The following is an 11,017-nucleotide window of genomic DNA, read 5'->3' on the forward strand; positions in this document are numbered from 1 at the left end:
AAATTTGTTAAACTCATGTTAAGTGACAAAAAAAAGCCCATTGCTAGATCACCCAAGCTCCCCATCCAATCCCTACCCAAGTGAGAGACAACACTCCATGCATATATATGAGTGAGCATAGGTCGGGATAAGTCGAGTTGAAGAGAAAGAAAGCGAAGGACCAACAGGTAGCATGTTAAATCTTCTATTTTGTTTCTTAAGAAAGAGTTGCCATGTTGCAGGGGGGTAGGAGATCCTCCACCTGTTGCATGGTGGGCAAAGTGGGTGCGGTTTGTGGAGGCCACTTGGAGCACAAGAGTACCAGGCTGGAATGAGAGTGGAGCCAAGGCTTTAAAGTCAAAACATGAGAGTGAAGCGAAATGGAGCAATCCTTTTCCCACAAAGTATGTCATTTCTTGCTCTCCAAGAGGCCTCTGCAAAGCACCAGGTGGCACATCTCCTAGCCTCTTTCCTTAAGAAATAGAATAGAATAGATGTATGAATTGTGAAGGTTGAACCCTCAACTTTCATGAATGAAGGAGATTCTCTGAGGTTGAAACTTGTGTGTTAAGGCTTAGTACTAAGCACATGCTCCAAATGGTGCACAACTGGTGGCGTTTTGTGGAGAAAGGCACAAAAATCAAGACAAAGTTGAAGCGACTCTAGTGTGCAAACTGGCACCTCCACTTTGTCCCTAGGGTCCCAATTCAAGCACCAAAGCACAACTTCTTAAGCATCCAATAAGAAGGAGCCATCTAGTGCTGGCATTGCTTTGAAGTGCATTTAATGCACCACAATTGGTATAAACTATGATGGATGAGCGAATCAAAGTTTGACACATAATCTTATGTTGTGCTTGCTCTCCATACTCAAACGTCTACTAAGAGCTCCCAACAAGTATTCCGACTCCATTAAATACTTTGAAATGAGTTGAACAAATGAACCTCTTGAACAGAAAAATGGGTATGCCACAGCTGTGCATTCTTTGTTCGTGTGTGCACTTACTCTAAGGGGGTTTCACACCCATCCGCCTAGAACTCGACGGATGATGTGTCCCCAATCAAATCGCACTCCTGTCGTTGCAGAAGGCATTCACACTTAGCCGCCTGCCCATAAGAAAAAAATGCATGGAATCCTAGTCACGCCCCTCCGCTTTAAAAAAGTCATGTGCCCTTCATCCCCCGCCCAAGAAGGTGTCTGTCGACAACCGCCCGATCAAAAATCGCCACTCTAGGGTTTGAACTCGGGCGCAGTTGTTGCTGCTGCCAAACATCTAAGACACTTACGAGCTAGCCCAAACGTTTTGATGAAAGGATATTGTGCAGTTAATATTTACGGTACGCAGCCTAGAGGCACGTTTTGGTTCTTTGAGCCTTCCTGAGCCATGTGTCACAATTGGAGACATTGATTCTAAAAGGATCCAATGGTGTAACATTGTTTTATGCAAAATTAGAGGTGCTAGTTTTCTTTCACTTTAAAATTCACATCCACCAAATTTATTGATGAAAGGATATTGTGCAATTAATATTTACGGTACGCAGCCTAGAGGCATGTTTAGGTTCTTTGACCCTCCTTGAGCCATGTGTCACAATTGGAGACATTGATTCTAAAAGGATCCAATGGTGTAACATTGTTTTATGCAAAATTAGAGGTGCTAGTTTTCTTTCACTTTAAAATTCACATCCACCAAATTTATTGAAAAAGCTTATCAAAAAGCTAACGCAACAATACACAACTTCACTCTACGATATCACGGTAGAGAATTTTCGTCGGGCGGGCTCCTATTAGATTGCTGGATTTGCTTGATTGATCTTGTTTGGCCTTGTGTTTATGATGCAGGTGCAAGGTGCAGCAACAAGAATGCAAATTGAAGTTGTCGATGCTGGGACCAGCTGTGCCAATCCATGATCTAGATTCTTCTATGGGCTTGAAAAGTTGGAACTGTAAACAAGAGTGGAGTTAGAAGTTGGTGAATTGTGAGGCTCTTTTGGGCCAATCCTTCGTCCCCCTCCGACGTAGGCAAAAGGTAACCATCCATTCGTTCTTCAATAAAGTGCTAAAATAATAATTGAGGCTCAATTTTCGAGTTAGTAGTTACGTGCTCCATGACAGAAGGGCTGCCTACCGCAATTCTAGTTATGTCCATTAGTCCGTCCGGATGTGAAAGCTGTCGAGGCAAGGGTGGGTTGGGGGGGGGGGGACAAGTAATTGGGGGTCTGAGTGGTCTCTAGTGTGAAACCCAAAAGGATGCGTGTTAGCAAGGGGAAAGAGAACTTAGAAGAAGAATCAAGGAGGAAGAGAAGGAAGAATCAGTAAACAAAGAAGAGTTGGCGTGTTGAAGGAGGTTTGGAATATTCGTTACAATAATGGACGGAAGGAAGCTTATCTTAGCGGTCACCGGCTGTCGTGGGTTGCCAGAACGGTAGTGGGCGGGAAAAGTTCTCATCCATTTCTGGCCAATTTTACTGGCTGCCGGCCTTGATTTTTAATACCCGTCTCTTTCCTCTGCACATCCCCAGCTATTTCCGTTGCTCCTCCCCTGCTCTGCTTTCCAACAATTCCGTCACTTATTACCCCCAACAATTCCGGCACTTCCCGCAAGAACTTCATCTATCGCCCATCAAATCCGTCACTTTTTACGTTATCGCCCATCAAATCCGTCTCAAAGATTGCAGCTATCGCCCATCGAAATCCGTCACTCTTTAGCTTGTAGCTGTTCATCGATCGCCCAACAGATCCTTCAATTAGCTGGCTAGAGCTCGGCTGCTTGTACTTGCCATGGCTTGCACGCAACCTCTGCCTTGACTTTGTTTCCATGCATATCATATCACATAGAGGCTGCATAGGACCACTCCCCTAGTAATATTCTGCCTCCTCTGCCGTCCGCATCTTTCCAAAGGTTAACTTCTACCGGCCTTCCATACTCCTGCATCTACCATGGCTCTTCTACGTAAGGTCTGACAGCTGCATTGCGCTACCCTTTGTATATTCTCCTTCCCTGTCTTCTTTACAGAAGCACACCAATTGCGTCTTCTTGGCTGTCTTATCACGTGTAGCATTTCGAAGGAGACTCTCGCGAGTACTGAGATTTCGATACATTAAAATTATAATTCGCCTACAATACTGGACAAAACCTAAGGGCCTGAAGAATCTGGGATCTGAGAAAGGTAACTAACTTTCTTCTCTCTTCCCGTCATGAAATATAAAACTTATACTTCTACACAAGCGATCTCTGTTTTTCCACTTATAATAGTGCAGGGGGAATCATATTACGAGTATTATGATTGTGTAGCTTTTTGCTCGTCTTAAGATGATTTCGTAAATCAACGAGATACAATAAAACCCAGTTGCAGGTCACTGGAAGGAGAAAATGATGAACCTGTTGAAGCCTTCAGGGTGGAGACAGGGACATCTACAGGACTGAGGTATCCTCTTTCATGACATGGAATTTGAATATATGTCATGATTGAATTCAACTGGTGATGCCCATGTTTGAAAATCATCATACCATGCAGAAAACAAGATTTTGAGACTTAGTTATGACCAGAACATGAATTTATAGACTGCCTTTTATGATGCACAAAAGAGTGTTTAGTCTGTCTTTCGCAACTGCAAAATGAACTTAGTCTTCAGCAACTTTTGTGCAGCTTCTAATCACTTTTGAATTTCAGGCTGTAGTGGCTAAGCAATGCTAATGTGAAGTTTTAGAGCCTAAACCCATTCAAGCACTAAAGAAAATGACAGAGGAATTTTGTTTTCGGGCTTTACAGCAGAAACCAGTCGAGTCTACAACTTTTTAATTCAAAAATAGGAAAACAAAGCTGTTATTAGTAGCTATTGTTAACCGCCAAATTTTAGGAAACAAAACTGTCATGACTAGCTATTGTTATCTGTCAAATTGGAGGGTGAAGATGTAAAGTACGTTGTAACTAAGAGCTTTGGCTGTCAAGATATTTGGAGAGGTCTACTATGCAAGTCAGGAATTTTCTAATCTAGGTGATTTAACCCAACCATTTGGAGAGTTTTTGTTTGGACTTACTCTCACACAGTTCAAGTGGAGAGAAGCCAAATAAGAGCTGTGGGGATATGTCTCATCCCCTGTTTTTTATTGTCATCTTGTCGGACGGTTTGCAAACATTTCTGGGGACTACCTTGAGGTGAAAAGGTATACTTTTTTTGTTGGCCTTAAATAAAGAGTTCAGGTACACTTTCTAAACCATCCCGATGTATATTAAGAATTCTCCTCAGTTATAGTCATCCTTTCCAGAATGATATACCTGAAAGTATTCCATGTTTGTGGTGGTTATCTGGTCCTGTTGAACACAATAGAAAGTCCACCAAATTTTAAAGAATTACTGCTTTCCTTTTTTATATACTGTTGATGTCAGCATTTCATAATAGTCTGTTCGCTGCAGTACCTAAATGTGAAGTTTATGTATTAGAAAGGATGACAGGTCTGAGTTCTCACATGGCAGGCAGACTCCAAAAAGACAAAATGGGGGACAAGCCTGGTGATGCAGAGCTTTCCAAAGAATTAGAAGATTATGAAATATTTGATGATGATGTTACACGGGCAAGGATGGCAATTGCTGAGCCCATTCAGACTGTTCCATGGATCAAAACCGAGGATTTAAAACTCAAACATAGGATTGGCAGGGGTCTTTTTGGGGATGTTTGGCTTGCAACCCTTCATAGCTCCAATGAAGAGTTTGATGAATTTCATGAGGTTGCTGTGAAACTTCTTTCATCCATAACTGAAGATCAAGTTCCAGATTTAGTATCAAAGTTTTCCCTCCTCTTTCAAAAGACTCAAGGCTTAAAAGGAGTGAGCTGGCCCCTAGGCATTTCAAGACAAAATGATAAGGTATGTACTTCTTGAGATTGAAGGTTCTTTCTATCATATGAGATCTTTAGGATGCTCAGTTAAAACTTACAAAAGCCATGTCTCTGCCTTATTTTAACCATATGAGTCCCTGTATATTTTGGCAGATATGCATTATTATGAAGTTCTATGAGGGTTCTCTGGGAGATAAGATGGCTCGTCTCAAACGGAATCGGCTTCCTTTGGCAGATGTGATAAGGTTAAGGTTTTTTCCCAGGAAGTTTAAGATATTATACTGTAAATTTGGTCCTTTAGCACTCTCTGGGCTTATTGGCTACTCTCGCTTTCTTTATTCACAGATATGGTTTGGACTTGGCTCATCTTATCATGGAGCTTCACTCTAGTGGCATCCTAGCTCTCAACTTGAAACCTTGCAATTTCCTCTTGGATGATCAGGACAAGGTAGTTTTGGGGGAGTTCGGCATTCCCATGCTGCTTTTAGGCAGCCCTCTTTCCAACAACGAGGCAACAGTCTGGATGGGCACTCCGAACTATATGGCACCGGAGCAATGGAGTCCTGATGTAAGGGGTCCTATATCCTTTGAAACAGATTCATGGGGATTTGGTTGTAGCATCATTGAGATGGTCACAGGAACAAGGCCATGGTATCAATGTTCTGCTGAGGAGATATTTTCTTCTGTTGTCATGAAACGAGAGAAACCAAGGATTCCAAATGGACTGCCTTCTGCCATTAGGAATGTACTCAGGGGTTGCTTTGAGTATGACTACAGAAAACGGCCATCATTTGGTGAAATTGTTCGTGCTTTTGAAAGGTAACCTGGGCAAAATCTTGTTCAGTATAGAGCTTATTTATCACATACTCCATTCTCTCTCAATCGTTTATGTATATAATAGATGTTTACATGTGTTCTTACATATATGCATACAAATCATCATGGTTGAGTCCGCCCTCCACATTTGTGATTCTGTGAATCTCAGTTGATACCTGACTCACGTGTGGGAATTGCATGTATGTGGTTGTGTGAGGGCATATGTTTTGGGTGGTGATGTTGTTGGTGGGGAGTCTTAGTACCTGGTCCATGCTATGCATGATGGAGTTCATGGAAATTTATCTTTTGCATGATTGGTCTTTGTTTAAGGATGAGTTTGGCATGTTCTTGGTTCATTTAGATATATATTTTCATAACATACATACTTTCACATATTTTACGTGCGGTTGGGCGCCGTCCTCCCCGGTGTTGCGTTTTGAAGTAGGTAGAGAGGTGGGAATTCGGTACAAATATGCACAATCCCTCTGCTTCAATATGTGTTGGATTGAGAGGTGAATATGGTTTGGTTAAAGAAGAGTTGTAGATTGGACGGATTGCATATCCACATGATTGGGACAGCTGGAGGGCTGTTTGTCAAAGATTATGTAGCCTGAAGCAAGCCGAGCTGTAAGTTTGGCAGGCTTGGATTATCTGTGCATCGTTTGGGGTTAGTATCTAGGCTTGAGATCAGCATAGCAGTGAGCAATAAAAACACAAGGCCTAATGATTCCAAAATGTAACTTGCTTCTGCATGAAGTTCCATATAGCTCAGTTCTGCACAAGGGCAAGAAGATAGCAGGTTATACAGTATAAACTCTAGCATTTCTGATGGGTGACTTCCTGTGATCGTTTTCTATGTATCCATTCGATGGTTTCTTGTTGTGCTACCTAAAAGAAGTCTTTGGTTTTTGTGTGATTCTACTCTGTCGTTCGGCCTTGTACTTCTGATAGGAAAGCTTGATCTGCAGAGGTATCCTTTCAATTTCCACTGCAATCTGGACTTCCTGTGTGTTTGTGCAGGCTTTCTTTTTGGGGATTTTAGTTCATGACATAAATTGATGTGTTTGCAGCCCTGAGGTTATTTTCAAGGAAGGAGATTGGGTACATATGAAGCATGACCCTGATGGGAAGGTTGCAGTGGTGAAGACTGTTGTGGGTCCGGATAGTCTTGTTTTACAGTACTCTGACAAAAAGAACGAGCTGGTGAGTTGCGAGGGGATCAATAAATTGTCTTTCTGGAAGAATTCATTTAGAGTAGGTGACATAGTTCAACTCAAAGATCCTGTAGTCTCAAAGGAATTTAGTGAGTTGCACGATACAATAAGGACAGAGGGAACGATTACTGGTATAGACACAAAAGCAGGCAGTATTCTTGTCAGATTTTCTGAATCACAAGAACCAGTAAATCTGAGTCCGTCTGCCATTGAAAGAGTCTCTTCCGGTTTTGTCATTGGAGATCTCGTCCGCCTTCGTGAACCCTGGGCCTCAGATATTTCAACAGCATCAGGGCGGACTCCCTCATCTGTTGGCATTGTACACACCATTGAATCAAATGGCAAGCTGAAAGTTGCCTTCTTAGGTCTGGAAACATTGCAGACATGCAATCCAAGAAATTTGGACAAAATGAAGCCTTTTAATGTTGGACAGTTTGTCAAAATAAGAGGCGATGTGGTCTCTCCTCGCTTTCAATGGCCTCTCAGAAAAGATCGCTGTTGGGATACTGGCAAAATAGTGCACATTGCACCCAATGGTGGCCTTGTTGTTAGCTTTCCGGGGCGTATATGGAACTGGGATGAATGGTGGGCTGATCCTGAAGAGGTTAACATAGTTCAGATGAATGATTATGCTAGTTTACTCGACAAGTATTATCATTTGGAAGCAATGCACTGGTCTGTCCGTCCTGTTGCGTTCACCATAGCATTATTTACTGCTTTAAAGCTAGGGACTGGAGTAGTTCGCAGTCTTCCCTTTCCTGGCAGAGGCAAGAAAAAGGAAGGAGTAGAGTCAGAGAAATTTGAAATGGTGCTCGTGTCAGATGGACAAGCCCAAGAAAAAGGCTCCTTGAATGCTGGAAATCGGCCATGGCTGCCTTCTTCAGTAGCAAATATACTCTTCAGGGATGGGACGCCAGCATCACAGTAGTTCACCTTGCTTGGTTGCCAATGGTAGATAGAACTGCTCTTGGGTCATGTGTATTTGTACAGATTTGAGGTCATCTTGAATGTATATAATGATCTCAAAGCATGATTGATAGATCCCTTGTGTGCAGAATCATTCAAAAGGTGTGACATTCTGCAATTGAAAAGTGGAGTATTTAGACAATTCAGACTCCATATTTTTTAATCATAACAATGTACAGGTGTACATATATTTTGAATATATGCATTTGCAGCGGGCCCTTTCCTTGTGTAGTTCCTGAATGTACTGAAAAGCAAAGATTTGGTTGACTATAAAAATTGTTTGGGAAACAGGACCATGTCTTACAAAGGTATGTATATATAGTTATGCACAGAGATGCATGAATGTCCAAAGGATCTAGGCAAGGTTTAAAACATGGACCAAAATAGGAAATAAAGTGCATGTTCCTGAATGTACTGAAAAGCAAAGATTTGGTTGACTCTAAAAAATTCATAAAAGTTGTTTGGGAAACAGGACCATGTCTTGCAAAGGTATGTATATATAGTTATGCACAGAGATGCATGCATGTCTAAAGGATCTAGGCAAAGGTTTAAAAAATGGATCAAAATAGGAAATAAAGATAAGGTCACTGTCCAATGTTCACATGAGAGAAGTGCGTTCACAGAGAGGGAAACATCTCAACTGAGTTGTGGCAATCCTCCCCCTGTTCCAGTAGCTTTTAGGTTTATAAACATACATAAATCTGACTGATTGCAAGGTGAATGTTTTTGGCTGCCCTAGCCTATCCTTGATTCATTATCCTTAGGTAATGACTTCGAGGGCACTTGTGCTTTGCCAATATCGCTCTTGTTAGGGGATCTAGGACAAAACATCTAGTTGTAGACATCTTTGCCGAATGCTGATAGTGTAACAACTTTCTCTCTGCTTGCCTATTTTGGATGGCCAAAGCCTCTCCTTGGGGTCCCATTGGCTCTCCCAGAGTAGTTGACTCTTCCAAGCCAGAGACACCATTTGGGTGAGCTCGTTACTATAACATTTATGGTAAATGGTCCATCTCCCCTCCATAAGCTTGACCAGTTTGATCCTTTGCCATTCAAATGAGTCCGAGGCCCCGTCATCCATTGGATATGTGTCTCCTAACTCTGAATCAAGTTGCTACAGACTTTTTGGGCCATCCCAACTCTGAATTAAGTTGCTCACAGATGTCATAAGAAGACTTTGAATCGAACAGAAAATGGCAAAACCATGTCTGGGGGGGGTCTACTAGGCTCTGAGCTCTTATATTTGTAGGCCAAACCTCTCGAGAGAACCTCTCACTCTCATGATGGGCATGTCTCCATCTCATATGTTGGGCTTGCATAATTGCAAATCTACTTTGGATGGAATCCCCATTTGCCCACCTCATTAGCCCTTCACAATTAAAAATGTATAGTATGTCTTCTATGAAATATCCATGCTAGCCAAGCCCAAGAGTGTTTAGGCATTGTTGTTAATAATATTGGTTGTGTCTTGTGAATTCCTAATATAGTCTTCTTTGAGTCACAATGTAAGGTATATAGTGACATAGATAGGACTAAAGAGGAGTGCTTTACATATATATGCCATTCTAGTGCCTCACTCATAAATTACTCCTGAATTTTTCTTTTAGATCTCTCATTTTACAAAATAATCGAACTTGCATTGAATATGCAAGTTCGAAAAGATACAAGGATCAACATGTCCTTCATTGATTATGGCACTTTGAGACAATATAGGTTGATATGAAGTTTCTCTCTTTTGTAGGTGTCATATGGATTCTCATAGGTCATTGTTTTAATTCAAACACCTCCCATGTCTAGAGATTTGGGCGTCCTTCTTGGGTCTTGATTTTGTAATGGTATTTCAGTCTTTAACTACATAATGGGAGGTAAGGCACTTGTTCTATCTTTTTCTCATTCCATTTTCTTCATTCTACACTTAGTTCCAAAGACAACCAAAGCATGCAAGTCCCCCTTTGTATTTTCACTAAGTGATTCATGATTGTCAATTCACTTCTAACAATGATCCAACCAAATTTTCACGTGTGTGTGTGTGTGTGTGTGTGTGAATGGAATATGAGGTGGAATTGGAATTGCCAACCTCGACAGCTCTATTTGCTCTAATGGATCTCCATCTAAATCTTTTTTCAGGCATCATGCCTTGTCACAAAATGGCAACATTTTTGTATGGCTTATTCTTAAAAAGTTGATAGTTCCTCAATTGTTAGAAAGCATTGTGTGTTGGGGAGTTTGCAATACAAAACATGTTTTGTGCATCCTCATGTATTTTACAAAATCCTTGCAAGGAAAGTTGGGTAATTTTTAGCAAATTTTTATCGTATCATTCATAAATACATAAAACTTTCTTTGTCACATGTAATTTTTAAGGATTTTGAGGTGGTTATTTATATATATGTGTTTGCTTTCTGTTATGAGACAATTAATCTCCGTTGCACATTAAAATATGTTTGAAGACATTTTGTTCCTTAAATTACGTATTGTATGTGGAATGCATAGCCCTTGAGGCTACCTCTCAAATTTCAACTATTTAGTTTCAATAAATACATTCAAAAACGAACGTGGCACCATGTATGCAAGGGAAATATATAATTACAAGATCAAGGTGCCTGCTCTAATAAGATGAAATTTTTGGTGGAAGTAGTAGCTATAACATGTGCTAGCCTTTATTACAATTCAAATGGATACCAAGAATACCACACATTCCCATTTCTTTTTCCCCTTGGGATGATGACACATAAAAAACTTTGACAATTTAAAGAAAAAGCGTTCATAAAAGAATGTATACTTAGGATGCCAACTACATTACAACAACGTTGCTCTAAACCATCTTTGTTTGGGGAAGATAATTACAATGAGCAGACACCTCAATCCATGAAAATACAGACGATACTTGTAAGCTAGCCAAGTTTGCAAAAATGCTCCCACATCTCGAAGGCCTTCCTAGACCCATATGACCCTGATTGGTCACACTTGTTGCCCTACATTATGAAACTACATTGTGCTACCTAGATATTCCATGTTGTAAGGTTGTCTCTCAGCACTATCCTTCAATATCAAAGCGCCAACGAGCCAAAGGAAGGGAATCTTGAATATGCTTATTATGATTTTCTTTTCATTTATCAAATAGGACTACAATATTATCTCTCCAAAGAAAGTACTTCCCCCCCTCCACCATACCAAGTGAAGGCCTGAAGGATTTTCCTCAATAT

General features: G+C 40.9%; 1 protein-coding gene across 3 annotated transcripts; it reads left to right on the forward strand.

Annotated features, from left to right (window-relative positions):
• The first annotated feature begins 2,482 nt into the window (after positions 1-2,482).
• On the forward strand, positions 2,483-8,225 carry LOC147894468 (Protein kinase superfamily protein). 3 transcript variants are annotated; one of them, XM_087384436.1, is made up of 7 exons: positions 2,483-2,934; positions 3,036-3,146; positions 4,455-4,843; positions 4,969-5,060; positions 5,161-5,634; positions 6,702-8,037; positions 8,208-8,225. In XM_087384436.1, the coding sequence occupies exons 3-6, from the start codon at positions 4,475-4,477 to the stop codon at positions 7,771-7,773; spliced, it is 2,007 nt and encodes a 668-aa protein (XP_087240562.1). In that variant the 5' UTR covers positions 2,483-2,934; positions 3,036-3,146; positions 4,455-4,474; the 3' UTR covers positions 7,774-8,037; positions 8,208-8,225. The 3 variants fall into 3 exon arrangements, with proteins under 3 accessions (XP_087240562.1, XP_087240560.1, XP_087240561.1); XM_087384434.1 differs by having other exon boundaries at positions 2,483-3,146; XM_087384435.1 differs by having other exon boundaries at positions 2,483-3,146; positions 4,459-4,843.
• Positions 8,226-11,017: the final 2,792 nt, after the last annotated feature.

This window comes from Dipteris shenzhenensis, chromosome 14 (assembly GCF_047967505.1).
Source record: "Dipteris shenzhenensis isolate YYH24624 ecotype China chromosome 14, Dip_SZ_1.0, whole genome shotgun sequence".
NCBI classification, from domain to species: domain Eukaryota; kingdom Viridiplantae; phylum Streptophyta; class Polypodiopsida; order Gleicheniales; family Dipteridaceae; genus Dipteris; species Dipteris shenzhenensis.

What these genes read in the sequence shown, in the direction of transcription:
- LOC147894468 (XM_087384434.1), top strand. Translation starts at nt 4,475, where the DNA reads ATGGGGGACAAGCCTGGTGATGCAGAGCTTTCCAAAGAATTAGAAGAT. An exon ending in CCTTTGGCAGATGTGATAAG is followed by an intron (nt 5,061 to 5,160) that starts GTTAAGGTTTTT and finishes CTTTATTCACAG; the next exon opens with ATATGGTTTGGACTTGGCTC. An exon ending in ATTGTTCGTGCTTTTGAAAG is followed by an intron (nt 5,635 to 6,701) that starts GTAACCTGGGCA and finishes ATGTGTTTGCAG; the next exon opens with CCCTGAGGTTATTTTCAAGG.